At 41.5% G+C, this 22385-nt stretch overlaps 1 protein-coding gene across 1 annotated transcript; it reads left to right on the top strand.

Annotated features, from left to right (window-relative positions):
* The first annotated feature begins 654 nt into the window (after window positions 1–654).
* Window positions 655–22345, top strand: LOC134482338 (uncharacterized). Its single transcript, XM_063275828.1, has 5 exons — window positions 655–1761; window positions 4552–4585; window positions 5039–5081; window positions 6805–6948; window positions 17834–22345. The coding sequence occupies exon 5, from the start codon at window positions 18122–18124 to the stop codon at window positions 22343–22345; it is 4224 nt and encodes a 1407-aa protein (XP_063131898.1). The 5' UTR covers window positions 655–1761; window positions 4552–4585; window positions 5039–5081; window positions 6805–6948; window positions 17834–18121.
* The last annotated feature ends 40 nt before the right edge of the window (window positions 22346–22385 follow it).

Consider the following 22385-nt stretch of genomic DNA (forward strand, 5'->3'; position numbering starts at 1 on the left):
TATATCATATATCTTAGAAGAAACCCATGAGTTGCAGTCCATCCAATGAAAGGCTGAGATTCCATGAAGGTGGATATTAACATTTCTCACTTTACATTTATAGGTTGTTATGGCTATTCTTAAGGGATGGATATATACTGGTTTGTGTGTGTCTAGATGAACTAACTATATCTTACCTAAGTGGGTGGTTTATGTCCTTATCAATTGGTTGTAAGTTGATTGTGCAAATGTATTGTTCATTAAGTAATTAACATATGACTCTGGGTTACAGTTGCTGGGTTACAGTTTGTTGAGTCATGACTTCACTGGATTGTTGGGAGTGTGAGAAGAGTCTGTGACAGGAAGCGGTGCTAGGCTATGGAATGCTTGGGGCTAGCTTGGCATGTGGCCACACTAGCATGGCCCACAGAACAACCCGCTATGGAGACAGTGTGTGAAAATGGATGACAGAGAAACATCTAGAGCATGTGATTGCACCTGGCATGGGAACTCATGGGAACCAGTCATTCACCTTTTAATTATTCCACAAGACCCATGTCTTCCTGAAAGCTCCACCCATCAAATATCCATTCATATGATCAGTTTTCCACAGGAATGGATCCTTTGAATCTCAATAGATTAGCTGAATGTATAGAACTAAGTGACCATGTGACTATTATTTATCTCTCTATAAAGGAGGTTTTTGCCTTCCATATCAGTTGGACATGAACATACAGGTGAAGGCCCATCCATTCCTGTCCAGGATGCTAGGTTAGACACTGGTTTGGTAGAAAATTAAAAGGTGTATTTCAAGCTCATTCTGTGCTCATTAGGATTACTTACCTCCACAAGAGAGGACAATTATGTTGTTCTCTTTATTTGGGCTCTGCATCAGGAAATCATTTTATAAATACTATCACATGACTTATTCCCTCCATGTTTAAGATTCCCTAAATCATACAAGCTAATGTCAAAATCAAGATTCAAACTTTTCCATACTAAAACTGTTCAAAGACTCCTTGCAAAATACGCATGTTAACTTATACTTGGAAGTGCAAACAGTTTCACAGTCTCAATGCAATTAGTCTTATTGTTCTTTGTTTCTGTTATTACCTTATTATGTTCATAAAAATGGATAAATGGCACAGAAACAGGCAGATTGTGACTTCGGGATTCATTCATGCGTGTGTTAAGAAGGAGCAGCTTGAACATTACAAATGCAGTGGTGGGTTTTGAAGAGCTCTAGCAGCAACAGAAATCTATTTGATGTTCGACAAGCAAACCACTTGGGTGGTACCATCATAGATAGTGAAATATTCACAAAGTATCATGGGAATAGGTGCCTTACTGCATCAGGGGCAAAGACTGTTATGATTAATGTAGTCAGGGGACTAATTCCATTGCATCTATAGATTAAAAATATCACTCGGTATAGCTATGAGAGCAAAAGCTAGAGAGGTGGTTGTGTGTATATATGTATCTGTATAATGGTTTCATTGGGCTAATTTTTGGGCCTAATTTCCTTCCCTTTCTTCTACATGGGGAAAAGTTGGAAGTAAAGTATTCCCAGACATACTCAACTGGTTAAAGAACAAATGAATAGCTTTTTAAAACAATTTATAATGTAATATAAGTTAGAAAATCAAGCAAGAAGTAATCCAATGCATTGGATTAATGTTTAGTATGAATATTAACATAACATTCTTAAAATACACCACAGTGGAGTAAGACCACCAGGACAGCTAAAATCCATTTTGAAAAACTCTAACCGGCATAATTCAGGTAAGATTAAGTGTAAGTCCTCTACTGATTCTACCCTAACTATAGAAAGAACTTTGTTTGTGCTAGGAAAGTAAGGAAATCAAATATGAATATATTTATATCCATTCTTCACTTCCTGGCAACCATTTTTAGAATTCAGATTTACTTAAGATATTGTTTCTAAGAAATTTCTTTTTTTCTTTTAAAGTTGTTTTATGTATTTGCATTCTTTTTATTGAATTACATTTTATTTCTTTACACAACTTTTCCATAGGCATTCTAGACATCAATCCAGTGGTTGGCTGTCTCTGCGTCTGTCTTAGTCAGCTTCTGGTAGAGCCTCTTAGCGGGACAGCCATGCTAGGCTCCTGTTTGCCAGCACAACATGGCATCAGTAATAGTATCAGGGTTTGGTGCCTATGCATGGGATAGATCCCAAGTTGGGCCGGTCACTGGACAGCCTTTCCTTTCCTCTCTGCTCCATTTTTTACCCTGTATTTCTTTTTTTTTTCTTTTTTTTCCTTTTTTCTTTTATGGGATTTTTAAAAATTTATACAACCACCAAACTAGATAAGATGGATGAAGCAAAGAAGTGCAGGCCGACAGGAACCGGATGTAGATCTCTCCTGAGAGGCAAAGCCAGACTACAGCAAATACATAGGCAAATGCCATCATTAAACCACTGAACTGAGGACGGGACCCCCGTTGAAGGAATCAGAGAAAGGACTGAAGGAGCTTGAAGGGGCTTGAGACCCCATATGAACAACAATGCCAACCAACCAGAGCTTCTAAGAAATTTCAAATTCAAATTATATCATCTGCAATGCTACTATATTCAAATCGAACTACTGATGCATGTAGTGACCTTTGATAAAAAAAAAAAAACTATTCCATGATTTGTGTCCTCTCTAGACACATAGCAGCAAGTTGACTTTGATATAAAATACATTTTTATTTCAGGTTTTAGCATATATACTATATATATGATTATTGCTACATGTCATAGGTGTCAGTGTGTGAAAATATGATCATATTAAAAAGCAAACCAAAAACAGTATTCAATTAATTTCATTATGTTTTGGAGACTAAATATCATTAGCATAATCTGGAATTTTTCCCTCCATAATATTTCAATCATACTTATTTTATAATTCACAGATTATCTTATAGTTATTTTTAGTTGTCTTCCATTTAATGTGAATATCTTGATATTATAAATATCTGGCTCACTCAGGAACCTTTGGAGAAGTGAATGGTGTGTGAGATTTGTAGGTAGTGCTGGGGAATGAAAACTGATATTCTTAGCATTCAATGAAAGCAGCCTCCATATGGGCTACTCTGACAGCACCTTTTCCCTGTAGTCCTATTAATTAGCAAAAGATATAGTGATACTTGATTTATATGCTGCAAGACATAATTTCCAGTAAAAACAACATTGACACAGTAGATGGAAGGTTGAAAAACCACATCATTCTCCAGTACACAGCACTGAATGATCCCTTGATTGAGTCTGAATAAGATTAGATTCCAACAGGGGGAGAAGCACCACAGAATTTATCCTTTCAGCAACCTACACCACAGCATCTCTCATACCTACTGTGCCTTTGGAGAGAGCCAGCCAGAGAATAGTGTAGAGGAACCTAAATGACCCTCTTCACATAACCCTGAGAGAAACAGAATTATCATAATGTGGGTGTCTTTTTTTAAAATGTATTTCAGCACTGGAGTTTTGTTTCTGTTGTCGAGGACTGAAAGAGGCCCCACACATGCTGAGCATACGGTCCACCATAGAGACATTTTCTCAGCCCATTTGTTGATAGGACAAAAACTTGCTCTGGTCATGGGCAATGCCAAGGGGTGTGCAGTGGAGTTTTACATACTGTAAAGGAAATGAACTAGGGTTGTTCATTCTCTGAAGCATGTTTCGAGGGCAGGCTTTATCCAGAGAGTGAAACATGAGACACACTATGGTTTATATGTGGAAATATATTTTTAAAATGTTTTATGTAAGATTGCTGCTCTATCTGCAAGTTTCTTTCATGCTTCTCTCTGGAGTAATAATTCATGTTGCATAACTACTAAGGAAGTCTTTCCAGTTGCTCTTGCCATGGCCAGCAATGGAAGTTGATGTTGAACTTCTTTTTGCTGGAAATGAGCTAGGGGTCAATGCTAGATCTGAGGGCCCTTAACATCTTCTTCAGAAGATCTCGACTACAGTAACACACTGATCTCTCAAGAGCTTTGTCACACTTGCAGCTGGAAACACTTTGTAAAGGTCTTTGGGTCTCCTATATTTGACTATGCTGCAACGACAGTCACCGGAGACTGTGCTTCCCGGTGGTAGCAATGAATGTTCCCCTACAGTGAAGGAAGTTCAAGTCGACCTTTGTAGCAGCCCCTTTCACTGCTGTACGAGATGAGCATGCTCACCTAAAGCGCTGCAAACATCCCTAGTCCAGAGGCAGAAAGCAGCAGTGGCAACATGACGCTGTCCTTTTAACCCTTCACTATGGGACAACAGTTCAGGCTAAGATGATAATTTCTGTGTCTGATAGTGATCAGGATCATAGGTAATTTGCACAACAATTTTTATAAGTAGTAACTTTTGATGAAATTTTCTCTTTGTCTTTAAAATATACTAGGAAATGGGAAGAAAGGTTTTTGCATATATTTATTATTTACCAATAATTATTCACTTTAAAGGCTTTTCATAAATGGTGCCAAAGGATATAGGGTCACAAATATTAGCCTTTGTACTTATTGTCATGTTTCCTATAGTTGTTTTGTGACAAATTTTGCTTCCCTCTTTAGAAGCTGGTAAGAGACTTACAGGAACATCACCATGGTAAGAATGTGTGCATTTTACAATTAATCTGTAAAAAGTATAATGTTCAGAACCTGACATTCTCTTTGCCTCTGTGTACTCCGATTTCAGCTTCTTTATTTCTTCTATAATCACAAGCTGAACAATTATCTCCCACACAGCATGAGTTATGGACAAACATCCTTAGGAAGGGAGATGATTCAGTGGATAAAGTGCTTGCCATGAGTCTGTGAGAATGGAAGTTTGGATTCTCAGAATCCACATGAGGTCTTGAGGATCTCATGTGCATCTGAATCCTGGGGCACTTATGGTGAGGCAGGAGGTGGTGAGAGAGAATCCCCTGAAGTTTACTGGCTAGTTTGCCTGGGTTTCTTATTCATGAAGAAGGGATTGAGCCACAAAACCAAGGTTGGAAGAATGTTGCATGCTGTTATTCTAAAGGCTCCCTGACAAGCCCTCCTTTCTTGTTCCTAGGTGTGTGAATGTGGATAATGTCAGCTCTACCTCCTCTGTGAAGGTAAAATTCTTCTTTGTGAATTTAATTTTCTTATGAATTTTGTTACAATTCAGCAATAGTGTAACTATCCCAGTTTTATATGGAAAGATTGCTCAAGGGAGTCCACATTGTAGATGTGGAGATTTCTACAAACTGCAAGTGAGCAGTAAGTCCTTGTGGGTAGTGGTGGCCAATAAGAGAATGGACTCAAAAGACATAGTGAGTGGAAGACTGAGCGCAGTCCTCGTACAATAGAAGATGTCTGATGTTTGACAAGTATTGTTTGCAGAAATGAGTACATGTTCGACTGATTTTAAAATGTGACTGTTACTAGACCATAATATTTCTTTTTTAAAAAATTTTTATTAGATATATTTCTTTACTTACTTTTCCAATGTTTTTCCCCTTCCTGGTTTCCGGTCCATGAGCCCCCATCCCTTCCCCCTCACCCTCTCCCATATCGGTTTTCCTGGGCTGGAGAGATGGCTCAGTGGTTAAGAGCACTGACTGAAAGAACCAAAAAAAAAAAAAAAAAAACCAAAAAAAAAGGAGCACTGATTGCTCTTCCAGAGGTCTTGATGAATCCAATTCACAGCAACCACATGTTGACTGACGACCATCTATAATGAGATATGATGATCTCTCCTGGTGTGTCTGATGATAGCTACTGTATACTTATATATAATAAGTACTTCTTAGTAAGTCCAGACATTTCTATAATCCATGAATCTCCTAAGTGACTTTACCCTCAGGAAAATGCATGCAATTTTTATCTACCTTTGGACACTGCTATTTTAGGATCCTGTATGAGAGCATCTCCTTGGTTTCTCTATTTCATGTGTATTTACACTAAGGAGAAATTGTGGCTATGTAGCAGTTTGTAATATGTTCATCAAGTTTGTCTTATGAGAATAGAGCATTTTCTATTTGATTCTATGAGGGTATGTTGAAAGCTCTTCATCTAGAAAAACAACAAGTGTTTTTCCCAATTATCCAGCATTTTTAGATGCAGGGAGTCAATTACTGTATATTTCCATTTAAGTTCTTCTTTATGGATTTTAAAATAATATAAACTTATATTCTTTGTGCCACATTCAAACAGTTAAAATATTGTAGTGCTTTACTTAGATATTTCGATATCCAGTCTGAGGCTGCTTTATCACTGTGAGCTGCTCCAGGTTAAGAAACCTGTTTCTATATAACCTATAGCCCTATAGTGAGGGGCTGTGTGAATGAAGAGTGGCAATTTAATGATTTTTGAATGTGACTCAGTGGACAATTGTGTTTCTATAAAGCAGTTTCACCGGTTCTATGGTATGGACAGTGCTAGCAATTAAATTGCCATTTATTTGTAAATGAAAACTGTGCATTTTGTGATTCCCCACAATGGAAGAGGAAGACTGTTAGAAGGGGCCTCATTAATATTAATAATCATCTTAAACTAGAAGCAGAATAATTGACTGATAATGAATTAAGCTTAGTCTCAACAAGAACAAGGTCAAGTTTGTCAGTTAATGATTTTCTCTTAATCTAGGCTAGCATAAATATTTTAACTTCTTGATGGTATCCTATTAAGTTGTAAATAGGCATATAAGAAGATATTTTATATTTAATAATTTTGATTTTCATGTGTCAATATCCTGTAATTCCTAAAGAACATTGTTGATGTGAAAGCATGCATCCTAAAAGAATAGAGTTAATTTCAAGACCAAATAAAAAGTAAACTCTCTTCTCTGCATTGCAGGGAGAATCGGGAAGAAAATTCCATATAATACCTAAGAAGATCCAAAATATTTTTAGAAAATCTGGAGTTTATGTGTCTTCTCGGGTAGACCCAATTCTTGAAGTATGGGAAGAAAATACATCTGCAACAGTAATCCCCACTGATGTGAGAAGTAACCTATTTCCTTTTGTGAAGGGGAGTGATGGGTGTTTGTGCCTATGCCTTCCTAGTGCAAGTAGTGAACGAGTAGAGAAAGATCAGCCTTGAGCATTCCCTTCACACTCTCCATATCCTCACTCCTTGCCAGTCACTGCATTAGGCATTGCTTCTCAACCTTCCTAACGCTGTGACCTTTAATACAGTTCCTCATGCTGTGGTGATTCCCAACCATACAACTGTTATGTTGCTACTGCATCAGTGTCAGATTGATAATATCATCAACTGTAATGTCGTATTGGTATTTTCAGAAGGTCTTTGCCAACCTGTGTGAGACTGTTCTATGCCTTCCTCCAATAGGGTATGACAGACAGGTTGAGAATCACTGTCATAAAATGTAATAATAGTAAATTAGACTATGGAAACAGAAGAAAAAACAGAAAATGAGCATGTTTTTAACTCACTGAGGAGAAGTCATAAAAATACAGAAACCAAATAGTACATGCTCCTGGAAATAGGTACAGTCAACATGAAAGCGACCACCATAGTTGTGCTTCATTTACTTTGGATTGACTGACTTTATGTGTGTGAATGTTTTGCGTGTATTCTGTCTGTATACCATGTGCGTGTGCTTCCCACAAAAATCAGAAGAGGTCATTTCATCCTTTGTTCTTGTTGTTCCAGAATTTTGTCAACCAATATTATGTGTTTTACAAAGCAAAGCCAGGTGTCCTGGAGGAGCAATGAATGTTTTAAACTCCTCAGCCCCTTTTCCAGCACACAGATTTAATATGTTTGATAGGCAAAAAGATTAAAATTATCATCAGGGGAAATAAGAAGTCAGTCTTCTGATATTTCTTAACTTCCTGGACAGGACCTCAGCATTCTGGTTTTACCCATTGAAGTCCAAAGTACTTATAGGCGGGGTGCCCACAACAGGAGGCTGGGTATGTTGGTGTACACAGTTAATTCATGAACTCATAAATCAGGCAGGATGGTCTCTGTCAGTTCAAGGACATTCTGTACTTAATTTATTTGGGGAGTAGGAGAATGTAAGTTGAATTGTAGGTATCAAAAGATAACTTGTAGGAATCAATCTTTCCCTTCCTCTGTTTCCAGTCTCAGGTATCAAATTCAAGTTGTCAGTCAGGCTGCCAAGTAGGTTTATCACATTGGTAGTATGATTTACACTTTGGTTAGCATTAACAGACAAACAGTAGATAAACTCTGCATGTGTGTGTGGGGGGGGTTATTTAACATTAACACAAATGCTAAGCAGTGCATGGGAGGATCAGACAAAGAGATGGGAGTTCATGTGATTGAACACTTGGCCACTGATGGGAGATTGTTTAACTTTCGGGGTCTGGCCTTGCTAGCAGAAGGTTTTCAGTGGTAGATTTTAATGGCTATGACTACTTGTGGTACCAGTACTGTGTTATCTGCTTCCCGGTCTACCAGCATGTGAGAACCAACAATGTACTGCCAAAAGTCAGGCCTCCCTGTTCCTTCCTTGAAATAAGTGACTGGTTTTCCCCATCAGATATTTTGTCACAGAAAGTACAGAAACAAATTCAAAAGTAACAGCCATCTTTCCTGTTTAAATCCCCTTTCAGAAGTTACAAAGCAAGCAGAAGGGTGTGTCTGTTGATCTTACACACACTACTTACTCCTTACTCCACTGCATACTGTCAACACGTAGCTAACTACCTTCCTCTAGACCTCTAATTTCATCATTAGGAAAGAGGAAGTTCAGATATAATTATTACACATAATGGAATCATTAGAAACTGTAATTTACAGAAACCAAACTCAAATGCTCTTCGTTTATGCCTAGATAAATTTGGTTTCCAATTAACTACTACAGGTGATGAACCTGAGTAATTTTTATTCTAGGAAGAACTTAGCAAAGACATAGAACTCAGGTACTTTAATAAACAGAAATTCATTCGGCAATCACCTTCTATTGCAGTGAAAAGTCATTAGAATTTTCTAAACTAAAATTTCTAATGCAAACACATTTTATCCTAACTAGAATTTTATGATGCTATGGAATGTACAAATAATGGTGATGAATATAGTAACTAAATTTTATATGCCCATGATTAGAATACAATCCACAATATCATTACAGCAGTGGGATCTTACAGAGACAACTAAGACAAAGGTAGTTTCCATTCTTCCAAGGAATAAATGTCACTGAAGTAAAACTAAACATCATTTCTGATGTTAAATTTGAATAAAACCAAACGAACACAAGACTTCCCACAAGACTACATGGCAAATGCAGTGTAATGAGTATAAAATAAAAAAATGAAAGACCTTAGCTAGTTAATACCAGTTCTCTACCCCATGCTAGCGGAATACCAGGTATAAGTCATTATAAACAAGTACAGCCAGCAGGATTTACAATGACACAGGCACATTTCAAAGGTGATGCCTAGTTTGGCTGAAAGAAAAAGATCACATGAATGAGAAATTCACACTTACTACATTTCATTTTTATTCTAAACGGCTATACACCAATCTTTCTCCTTTTATTTTAAAAGCAGTAAATATATATACATATATACATATATACATATACTTGCATATATATGCATGTATACACATCTTCTCACGTACACATATGTAGTTACAAATACATACATGCGTATAAGTGCACACACATGTGTATATGCATATTTGCCAGCCAGATGGTTCAATGGGGTAGTGATAAGTAGTCTGGTAACACATTGCATATGAAAACATGACTATGTGTGTAACATACCCCATGGTTTGCTATATTCAAGTCTGTCTTTCTCAGGAAATCCAAGGAACTTAAATTCTCTCATGATCCATTTTAATAGTGTGAACACTAAGAGGAAATGCATGCTTCTTCAACATTATTCTTTGATCAACAGTCCTCCTTCACCTGTTCTGTTGAATCTTCTCTGTGATATATTGCTTGTTGATGCAGAGAATGTTTGACGTGTCAGTTTTGCAAGTAAGAAACGTAAATCATCCTCAAACCTGGCACTGAAAGTCAAAAGTAGACTGCCATGTTATGGGTTTCCCTGAGGTGTAAGGAAGAACAAACATGTGAAGATCTTATTTCTTATGCAGTATGAGTCAATGAGGCTTCCCATTTACAATGCAGCATCAAACCCATTCACAAGCCCAACTTCCTGAATTTATCTATTTAAATCAACGAGTGTTCCGGGCATCCTATCTAAGCTAGCTTTATGGAATTTGATAACACATTTTGTGACCAAATCCCCTGGGTAACACCACTTCACAGCTTTGAATGAATCCTTCAGACTCTGTTAAATACACTCTTATTGTAACTAGCTGATGCTTATGTTAGTCACTTTCTATAGTTGTAAAAAAATATCATGGGAAAGAAAATGTTTAGAAGAAAGAGATGGTGTGAAGTGGGTCTCTTGGTTAAATTGGATACAGAAATCACCATCATGATTCAGGCAGACAAGCATGACGATGAAGCAGCAGCTGAGAGATCACATCTTGACCTACACAGGAAAGAGAGAACTTAGTGGAAATGACACCAGTCTATTGAAATCTTTTTTTTTTATTAACTTGAGTATTTCTTATTTACATTTCGAATGTTATTCCCTTTCCTGGTTTCTAGGCCAACATCCCCCTAATCCCTCCCCCTCCCCTTCTTTATGGGTGTTCCCCTCCCCATCCTCCCCCCATTGCTGCCCTCCCCCCAACAATCACGTTCACTGGGGGTTCAGTCTTAGCAGGACCAAGGGCTTCCCCTTCCACTGGTGATCTTACTAGAATATTTATTGCTACCTATGAGGTCAGAGTCCAGGGTCAGTCCATGTATAGTCTTTAGGTAGTGGCTTAGTCCCTGGAAGCTCTGGTTGCTTGGCATTGTTGTTCATAAGGGGTCTCGAGCTCCTTCGAGCTCTTCGAGTTCTTTTTCTGATTCCTTCAACGGGGGTCCCGTTCTCAGTTCAGTGGTTTGCTGCTGGCATTCGGCTATGTATTTGCTGTATTCTGGCTGTGTCTCTCAGGAGAGATCTACATCCGTATCCTGACGGCATGCACTTCATCGCTTTATCCATATTGTCTAATTGGGTGGCTGTATATGATTGGGCCACATGTGGGGCAGGCTCTGAATGGGTGTTCCTTCTGTGTCTGTTTTAATCTTTGCCTCTCTATTCCCTGCCAAGGGTATTCTTGTTCCCCTTTTAAAGAAGGAGTGAAGCATTCACATTTTGATCATCCGTCTTGAGTTTCATTTGTTCTATGCATCTAGGGTAATTCAAGCATTTGGGCTAATAGCCACTTATCAATGAGTGCATACCATGTGTGTTTTTCTGTGATTGGGTTGCCTCACTCAGGATGATATTTTCCAGTTGCAGCCATTTGCCTACGAATTTCATAAAGTTATTGTTTTTGATAGCTGAGTAATATTCCATTGTGTAGATGTACCATATTTTCTGTATCCATTCCTCTGTTGAAGGGCATCTGGGTTCTTTCCAGCTTCTGGCTATTATAAATAAGGCTGCTATGAACATAGTGGAGCACGTGTCTTTTTTATATGTCGGGGCAACTTTTGGGTATGTGCCCAAGAGAGGTATAGCTGGATCCTCAGGCAGTTCAATGTCCAATTTTCTGAGGAACCTCCAGACTGATTTCCAGAATGGTTGCACCAGTCTGCTTTCCCACCAACAATGGAGGAGTGTTCCCCTTTCTCCACATCCTCGCCAGCATTTGCTGTCACCTGAGTTTTTGATCTTACCCATTCTCACTGGTGTGAGGTGAAATCTCAGGGTTGTTTTGATTTGCATTTCCATTATGACTAAAGATGTTGAACATTACTTTAGATGTTTCTCAGCCATTTCGCCTTCCTCAGCTGTGAATTCTTTGTTTAGCTCTGAACCCCATTTTTTAATAGGGTTATTTGTCTCGCTGCGGGCTAACTTCTTGAGTTCTTTGTATATTTTGGATATAAGGCCTCTATCTGTTGTAGGATTGGTAAAGATCTTTTCCCAATCTGTTGGTGGCCGTTTTGTCCTACCCACAGTGTCCTTTGCCTTACAGAAGCTTTGCAGTTTTATGAGATCCCATTTGTCGATTCTTGATCTTAGAGCATAAGCCATTGGTGTTTTGTTCAGGAAATTTTTTCCAGTGCCCATGTGTTCCAGATGCTTCCCTAGTTTTTCTTCTATTAGTTTGAGTGTATCTGGTTTGATGTGGAGGTCCTTGATCCACTTGGACTTGAGCTTTGTACAGGGTGATAAGCATGGATCGATCTGCATTCTTCTACATGTTGACCTCCAGTTGAACCACCACCATTTGCTGAAAATGCTATCTTTTTTCCATTGGATGGTTTTGGCTCCTTTGTCAAAAATCAAGTGCCCATAGGTGTGTGGGTTCATTTCTGGGTCTTCAATTCTGTTTCATTGGTCTATCTGTCTGTCTCTGTTCCAATACCATGCAGTTTTTATCATTATTGCTCTGTAATAGTGCTTGAGTTCAGGGATAGTGATTCCTCCTGAAGTCCTTTTATTGTTGAGGATAGTTTTAGCTATCTTGGGCTTTTTGTTGATGAATTTGCAAATTGTTCTTTCTAACTCTTTGAAGAAATGGATTGGTATTTTGATGGGGATTGCATTGAATCTGTAGATTGCTTTCGGTAAGATGGCCATTTTTACTATATTAATCCTGCCAATCCATGAGCATGGAAGATCTTTCCATCTTCTGAGGTCTTCTTCAATTTCTTTCTTCAGAGTCTTGAAGTTCTTATTGTACAGATCTTTTACTTGCTTGGATAAAGTCACACCGAGGTACTTTATATTATTTGGATCTATTATGAAGGGTGTTATTTCCCTAATTTCTTTCTCAGCTTTTTCTCTTTTGTGTAGAGGAAGGCTACTGATTTATTTGAGTTAATTTTATACCCAACCACTTTGCTGAAGTTGTTTATCAGCTTTTGTAGTTCTCTGGTGGAACTTTTGGGATCACTTAAATGTACTATCATATCATCTGCAAATAGTGATATTTTGACTTCTTCTTTTCCCATCTGTATCCCCTTGACCTCCATTTGTTGTCTGATTGCTCTGGCTAGAACTTCAAGAACTATATTGAATAAGTAGGGAGAGAGTGGGCAGCCTTGTCTAGTCCCTGATTTTAGTGGGATTGCTTCAAGTTTCTCTCCATATTGTTTAATGTTAGCAACTGGTTTGCTCTATATGGCTTTTACTATGTTTAGGTATGGGCCTTGAATTCCTATTCTTTCCAGGACTTTTATCATGAAGTGGTGTTGAATTTTGTCAAATGCTTTCTCAGCATCTAATGAAATGATCATGTGGTTCTGTTCTTTCAGTTTGTTTATATAATGGATCACGTTGATGGTTTTCCGTATATTAAACTATCCCTGCATGCCTGGGATGAAGCCTACTTGATCATGGTGGATGATTGTTTTGATGTGTTCTTGGATTTGGTTTGCCAGATATTTATTGAGTATTCTTGTGTCGATATTCATAAGGGAAATTGTTCTGAGGTTCTCTTTCTTTGTTGGGTCTTTGTGTGGTTTAGGTATAAGAGTAATTGTGGCTTCATAGAAGGAATTCGGTAGTGCTCCGTTTGTTTCATTTTTGTGGAATAGTTTGGAGAATATTGGTATGAGGTCTTCTATGAAGGTCTGATAGAATTCTGCACTGAATCCGTCTGGACCTGGGCCCTTTTTGGTTGGGAGACCTTTAATGACTGCTTCCATTTCCTTAGGAGTTATGGGGTTGTTTATCTGGTTTATATGTTCCTGATTTAACTTTGGTACCTGGTATCTGTCTAGGAAATTGTCCATTTCCTGCAGATTTTCAAGTTTTGTTGAATACAGGCTTTTATACTAAGATCTGATGATTTTTTGAATTTCGTCTGAATCTGTAGTTATGTCTCCCTTTTCATTTCTGATTTTGTTAATTTGGACACACTCTCTGTGTCCTCTAGTTAGTCTGGCTAAGGGTTTATCTATCTTAATGATTGTCTCAAAGAACCATCTCTTGGTTCTGTTGATTCTTTCTATGGTCCATTTGTTTCTACTTGGCTGATTTCAGCTCTGAGTTTGATTATTTCCTGCATTCTACTCCTCCTGGGTGTGTTTGCTTCTTTTTGTTCTAGAGCGTTTAGGGGTGTTGTCAAGCTGCTGACATATGCTCTTTCCTCTTTCTTTCTGCAGGCACTCAGCGTTATGAGTTTCCTCATAGCACAGCTTTCATTGTGTCCCATAAGTTTGGGTATGTTGTACCTTCGTTTTCATTAAATTCTAAGCAATCTTTAATTTCTTTCTTTATTTCTTCCTTGACCTGGTTATCATTGAATAGAGCATTGTTTTATTTCCACGTATATGTGGACATTCTTCCATTATTGTTATTGAAGACCAACTTTAGGCCATGGTGGTCTGATAAGATGCATGGGATTATTTCTATCTTTCTGTACCTGTTGAGGCCCGTTTTTTGACCAATTATATGGTCAATTTTGGAGAAAGTACCATGAGGAGCTGAGAAGAAGGTATATCCTTTTGCTTTAGGATAGAATGTTCTATAAATATCCGTTAAGTCCATTTGGCTCATGAATTCCCTTAATCTGTCTAGGTCTCTGTTTAATTTCTATTTCCATGATCTGTCCATTGATGAGAGTGGGGTGTTGAAATCTCCTACCATCATTGTGTGAGGTGCAATGTGTGTTTTGAGCTTTAGTAAGGTTTCTTTTATGTATGTAGGTGCCCTTGTATTTGGGGCATAGATATTTAGGATTGAGAGTTCATCTTGGTGGATTTTTCCTTTGATGAATATAAAGTGTCCTTCCTTATCTTTTTTGATGACTTTTGGTTGAAAATTGATTTTATTTGACATTAGAATGGCTACTCCAGCTTGCTTCTTCTGACCATTTGCTTGGAAAGTTGTTTTCCAGCATTTCACTCTGAGGTAGTGTCTGTCTTTGTCTCTGAGGTGTGTTTCCTGTAGGCAGCAGAATGCAGGGTCCTCGTTGCGTATCCAGTTTGTTAATCTATGTCTTTTCATTGGGGAGTTGAGGCCATTGATGTTGAGAGATATTAAGGAATAGTGATTATTGCTTCCTGTTATATTCATATTTGGATATGAGGTTATGTTTGTGCGCTTTTCTTCTCTTTGTTTTGTTGCCAAGACGATTAGTTTCTTGCTTCGTCTAGGGTATCTCTTGCCTCCTTATGTTGGGCTTTACCATTTATTATCCTTTGTAGTGCTGGATTTGTAGAAAGATATTGTGTAAATTTGGTTTTGTCCTGGAATATCTTGGTTTCTTCATCTATGTTAATTGAGAGTTTTGCAGGATGCAGTAACCTGGGCTGGCATTTGTGTTCTCTTAGGTTCTGTATGACATCTGTCCAGGATCTTCTGGATTTTATAGTTTCTGGCGAAAAGTCTGTAAGATTCTGATAGGTCTGCCTTTATGTTACTTGATCTTTTTCCCTTACTGCTTTTAATATTCTTTCTTTATTTTGTGCGTTTGGTGTTTTGACTATTATGTGACGGGAGCTGTTTCTTTTCTGGTCCAATCTATTTGGAGTTCTGTAGGCTTCTTGTATGCTTATGGGTATCTCTTTCTTTAGGTTAGGGAAGATTTCTTCTATGATTTTGTTGAAGATATTTACTGGTCCTTTGAGCTGGGAGTCTTCACTCTCTTCTATACCTATTATCCTTAGGTTTGATCTTCTCATTGAGTCCTGGATTTCCTGTATATTTTGGACCAGTAGCTTTTTCCGCTTTACATTATCTTTGACTGTTGAGTTGATGATTTCTATGGAATCTTCTGCTCCTGAGATTCTCTCTTCCATATCTTGTATTCTGTTGGTGAAGCTCGTATCTACAGCTCCTTGTCTCTTCTTTAGGTTTTGTATTTCCAGGGTTGTTTCCATGTGTTCTTTCTTGATTGCTTCTATTTCCATTTTCAATTCCTTCAACTGTTTGATTGTGTTTTCCTGGAATTCTTTCAGGGATTTTTGTGACTCCTCTCTATGGGCTTCTACTTGTTTATTTATGTTTTCCTGGAATTCTTTCAGGGATTTTTGCGATTCCTCTCTGTCGGCTTCTACTTGTTCTCTAAGGGAGTTATTCACGTCTTTCTGGAAGTTCTCCAGCATCATGATCAAATATGATTTTGAAACTAGATCTTGCTTTTCTTGTGTGTTTGGATATTTTGTGTTTGCTTTGGTGGGAGAATTGGGCTCCGATGATGCCATGTAGTCTTGGTTTCTGTTGCTTGGGTTCCTGTGCTTGCCTCTCGCCATCAGATTATCTCTAGTGTTACTTTGTTCTGCTATTTCTGACAGTGGCTAGACTGTCCTATATGCCTGTTTTTCAGGAGTGCTGTAGACCTGTTTTCCTGTTTTCTTTCAGCCAGATATGGGAACAGAGTGTTCTGCTTTGGGGCGTGTAGTTTTTCCTATCTACAGGTCTTCAGCTGTTCCTGTGGGCCTGTGCCCTGAATTCACCAGGCAGGTCACTTGGAGCAGAAAAGTTGGTCTTACCTGTGATCCGGAGGCTCAAGGTTGCTCATGGGGTGTTGCTTATGAGCTCTCCGCGGCGGCAGCCACCAGGAAGTTCTGACCGCCCTTTCCGGGAGCTTCTGTGCACCAGGGTTCCAGATGGCGTTTGGTGTTTTCCTCTGGAGTCAGTAATGTGTGCAGAGTGCAGTCTCTTCTGGTTTCCCAGGCATGTCTGCCTCTCTGAAGGTTTAGCTCTCCCTCCCACAGGATTTGGGTGTATAGAACTGTTTATATGGTCAGTCCCTTCAGGTTCTGGCGGTGTCTCAGATGCCAAAAGAAAGCACTGTTGTTCTACTCTGTTTCCAGCTCTGTCTCTCTATTGAAATCTTAAACCTCATCCTGGCAACAGTTTTACTACAAAACAGCCCCACCACCTACTCCTTTTGAAAATAATTCAGCGCTCTGCACAGCAAGCATAATGTGAGCCTATGGGGCTGTTGACATTCAAGCCACCACAGAGGTGCTGGATGAGGTCTTAATATACATCCTGTAAGTGTAGCAATAGTCATGATGTTACAGAATAGTTGACGATACTGTGCCCTCCTCCCAGATTGCGTTGTTTACTTATAAACAAATTTCTACTAATTGCTGTGGTTCAGCCTTTGCACAGACCTTTAATCTCTCAAACTGGAATGTAGACATTTCCTTAGTACCCACCCTTAATGCTAAGTAATCAATGTAACCTTAGTTTATAGAATGAAGCACCTCGTTTAAAAGTGATGCTTAATTGCATGAAAGAGAAGGTGATTATCCAGAGAAAGATTTGGTATAAAGAATATTCCCATCTCTCTCACGAAGGAATAAGAAAAGTGGCTACTTGAGGGGTAGTGCAGCAGAAAGTACAAAAAGACGGGGGGAGAGAGAGAGAGAGAGAGAGAAAGAGGGAGGAGGGAGGGAGGGGCGGAGGGAGGGAGGTGGCCTTTTTACTTGGAGAGTTTTAGAGAGAAACAGTGCAGAATGAACCATAGAATATGAAGGAAAGAGAATATTACAAAATCACTATTTAGAGGAAGAGTAGAGCAAAACATCAGAGGCCAAGAGTCACATTTTGTCCTTTCTATTTATATATTTCCATCTTACAAGGAAAAATGACTTCAGGTAGCAAAGAGCAGAAGAAATCTAAGTATAAACCTAAAGAGATCCACAGTAAAGACTTTGAAAAACTCTGGGCCAATTACTCAAGCAGACAGGAAGCAGACTTCACTGAATGTCACTGAATGTAGTGCTAACTTTCGACAGAATACACAAATAGTTTGGGGACTATGAATCCAGGTTCTGACATTATCAGAAGGGTGATAGAATGAATAAAATCAGTAAATTTTCAATCAAAAGTATCACTGCTAATTTTCGTTTTAGGATGAAAAATATAAAACAGATAATTTCTATGCGGTGTCTTCTGAGCATAGAAATTCTATTCCTAAGGCTACTGCTGATCGTGAAGCTTCCACCTCTACTGCTGACAGCCTGGATGCTGCCGAGCCTGACCCAACAAATTCTACAAATGCTACTGACTGTCTGGCTGCTCTTGAGCATGAGCTGACTAATTCCAACAACACTGCTGACTGTCTGGCTGACCTTGAGCCTGATCCGACGATTTCTACCAATGCCGCTGACTTTCAGGCTGCTGTTGCACCAGAGCCAACTATGTCCACCCACCCTGCTGACTGTCTGCCTGATGTGGAACCAGAGCCAACTATGTCCACCCACCCTGCTGACACTCTGGCTGCTCTTGAGCCTGAGCTGACTACTTTCAACAACACTGCTGACTGTCTGGCTGACCTTGAGCCTGAGCCAAACATGTCCACCCACCCTGCTGACAGTCTGCCTGATGTGGAACCAGAGCCAACTATGTCCACCCACCCTGCTGACACTCTGGCTGCTCTTGAGCCTGAGCTGACCAATTTCAACAACACTGCTGACTGTCTGGCTGACCTTGAGCCTGATCCGACTATTTCTACCAATGCCGCTGACTTTCAGGCTGCTGTTGCACCAGAGCCAACTATGTCCACCTACCCTGCTGACTGTCTGCCAGATGTGGAACCAGAGCCAACTATGTCCACCCACCCTGCTGACACTCTGGCTGATCTTGAGCCTGAGCTGACTAATTCCAACAACACTGCTGACTGTCTGGCTGACCTTGAGCCTGATCCGACGATTTCTACCAATGCCGCTGACTTTCAGGCTGCTGTTGCACCAGAGCCTGCTATGTCCACCTACCCTGCTGACTGTCTGCCAGATGTGGAACCAGAGCCAACTATGTCCACCCACCCTGCTGACACTCTGGCTGCTCTTGAGCCTGAGCTGACTAATTCCAACAACACTGCTGACTGTCTGGCTGACCTTGAGCCTGATCCGACGATTTCTACCAATGCCGCTGACTTTCAGGCTGCTGTTGCACCAGAGCCAACTATGTCCACCCACCCTGCTGACTGTCTGCCTGATGTGGAACCAGAGCCAACTATGTCCACCCACCCTGCTGACACTCTGGCTGCTCTTGAGCCTGAGCTGACTACTTTCAACAACACTGCTGACTGTCTGGCTGACCTTGAGCCTGAGCCAAACATGTCCACCCACCCTGCTGACAGTCTGCCTGATGTGGAACCAGAGCCAACTATGTCCACCCACCCTGCTGACACTCTGGCTGCTCTTGAGCCTGAGCTGACCAATTTCAACAACACTGCTGACTGTCTGGCTGACCTTGAGCCTGATCCGACTATTTCTACCAATGCCGCTGACTTTCAGGCTGCTGTTGCACCAGAGCCAACTATGTCCACCCACCCTGCTGACTGTCTGCCTGATGTGGAACCAGAGCCAACTATGTCCACCCACCCTGCTGACACTCTGGCTGCTCTTGAGCCTGAGCTGACTAATTCCAACAACACTGCTGACTGTCTGGCTGACCTTGAGCCTGATCCGACGATTTCTACCAATGCCGCTGACTTTCAGGCTGCTGTTGCACCAGAGCCTGCTATGTCCACCAACCCTGCTGACAGTATGGCAGCTGTTGAGCCTGAGCCGACTATGTCCACCCACCCTGCTGACATTCTGACTGCTGATGAGCCTGAACATAATAATTCTACCAAAGCTGCTGACTGTCGGGCTGACCTTGAGCCTGAGCCAAACATGTCCACCCACCCTGCTGACAGTCTGCCTGATGTGGAACCAGAGCCAACTATGTCCACCCACCCTGCTGACACTCTGGCTGCTCTTGAGCCTGAGCTGACCAATTTCAACAACACTGCTGAATGTCTGGCTGACCTTGAGCCTGATCCGACTATTTCTACCAATGCCGCTGACTTTCAGACTGCTGTTGCACCAGAGCCAACTATGTCCACCCACCCTGCTGACTGTCTGCCTGATATGGAACCAGAGCCAACTATGTCCACCCACCCTGCTGACACTCTGGCTGATCTTGAGCCTGAGCTGACTAATTCCAACAACACTGCTGACTATCTGGCTGACCTTGAGCCTGATCCGACGATTTCTACCAATGCCGCTGACTTTCAGGCTGCTGTTGCACCAGAGCCTGCTATGTCCACCTACCCTGCTGACTGTCTGCCAGATGTGGAACCAGAGCCAACTATGTCCACCCACCCTGCTGACACTCTGGCTGCTCTTGAGCCTGAGCTGACTAATTCCAACAACACTGCTGACTGTCTGGCTGACCTTGAGCCTGATCCGACGATTTCTACCAATGCCGCTGACTTTCAGGCTGCTGTTGCACCAGAGCCTGCTATGTCCACCAACCCTGCTGACAGTATGGCAGCTGTTGAGCCTGAGCCGACTATGTCCACCCACCCTGCTGACATTCTGACTGCTGATGAGCCTGAACATAATAATTCTACCAAAGCTGCTGACTGTCTGGCTGACCTTGAGCCTGAGCCAAACATGTCCACCCACCCTGCTGACAGTCTGCCTGATGTGGAACCAGAGCCAACTATGTCCACCCACCCTGCTGACACTCTGGCTGCTCTTGAGCCTGAGCTGACTAATTTCAACAACACTGCTGACTGTCTGGCTGACCTTGAGCCTGATCCGACTATTTCTACCAATGCCGCTGACTTTCAGACTGCTGTTGCACCAGAGCCAACTATGTCCACCCACCCTGCTGACTGTCTGCCTGATGTGGAACCAGAGCCAACTATGTCCACCCACCCTGCTGACACTCTGGCTGCTCTTGAGCCTGAGCTGACTAATTCCAACAACACTGCTGACTGTCTGGCTGACCTTGAGCCTGATCCGACTATTTCTACCAATGCCGCTGACTGTCGGGCTGCTGTTGCACCAGAGCCCGCTATGTCCACCAACCCTGCTGACAGTATGGCAGCTGTTGAGCCTGAGCCGACTATGTCCACCCACCCTGCTGACATTCTGACTGCTGACGAGCCTGAACATAATACTTCTACCAAAGCTGCTGACTGTCGGGCTGACCTTGAGCCTGAGCGAAACATGTCCACCCACCCTGCTGACAGTCTGCCTGATGTGGAACCAGAGCCAACTATGTCCACCTACCCTGCTGACACTCTGGCTGCTCTTGAGCCTGAGCTGACCAATTTCAACAACACTGCTGACTGTCTGGCTGACCTTGAGCCTGATCCGACTATTTCTACCAATGCCGCTGACTTTCAGGCTGCTGTTGAACCAGAGCCAACTATGTCCACCTACCCTGCTGACTGTCTGCCAGATGTGGAACCAGAGCCAACTATGTCCACCCACCCTGCTGACACTCTGGCTGCTCTTGAGCCTGAGCTGACTAATTTCAACAACACTGCTGACTGTCTGGCTGACCTTGAGCCTGATCTGACTATTTCTACCAATGCCGCTGACTGTCGGGCTGCTGTTGCACCAGAGCCCGCTATGTCCACCAACCCTGCTGACAGTATGGCAGCTGTTGAGCCTGAGCCGACTATGTCCACCCACCCTGCTGACATTCTGACTGCTGACGAGCCTGCACATAATACTTCTACCAAAGGTGCTGACTGTCTGGCTGACCTTGAGCCTGAGCCAAACATGTCCACCCACCCTGCTGACAGTCTGCCTGATGTGGAACCAGAGCCAACTATGTCCAATCACCCTGCTGACACACTGGCTGCTCTTGAGCCTGAGTCGACTAAATCCTCCAATGCTGCTGACTGTCTGGCCTATGTTGAGCCAGAGCCAGCTATGTCCACCCACCATGCCAACAGTCTGGCTGCTCTTGAGCATGAGCTGTCTCATGCCAACAAAGATGCTGACTGTCTGGCTTCTCTCAAGGCTGAGCTGATTAATTCCACCAATGCTACTGATTGTCTGGCTTCTGTTGGGACTGAGACAACCATGTCCACCCAGCCTACTGACAATTTGGCAGCTGTTGAGCCTGAACATAATTCCACCAATACTGCTGACGGTAAGGACTCTGTTGAACAAGAGCCATCTAAGCCCACCTACCGTGCCGACAGCCTGGCTGCTCTTGAGCATGAGCTGACTAATTCCAACAACACTGCTGACTGTCTGGCTTCTCAGAAGGCTGAGTCAATTGATTCTACCAATGCTACTGATTGTTTGGCTTCTGTTGGGACTGAGACAACTATGTCCACCCACCCGGCTGACAATATGGCTACTGATGAGCTTGAGGCTACACATTCCACCAATGCTGCTTACTTTCTGGCGGCTCTTGAGCCCCAGTCGACTAATTCCTCCAATGCTGCTGATATTCTGGCTTCTGTTGGGTCTGAGACAACCATGTCTACCCACCTTGCTGATATTCCTATTGCTCATGAGCCTCACTATAATGATTCTACCAATGCTGCTGACAGTCTGGACTCCGTTGAGCCAGAGCCAGCTATGTCCACCCACCGTGCCGACAGTCTGGCTGCTCTTGAGCATTAGCTGTCTCATGCCAACAAAGCTGCTGACTGTCTGGCTTCTC

This window comes from Rattus norvegicus, chromosome 16 (assembly GCF_036323735.1).
Source record: "Rattus norvegicus strain BN/NHsdMcwi chromosome 16, GRCr8, whole genome shotgun sequence".
Taxonomy (NCBI): Eukaryota; Metazoa; Chordata; class Mammalia; order Rodentia; family Muridae; genus Rattus; species Rattus norvegicus.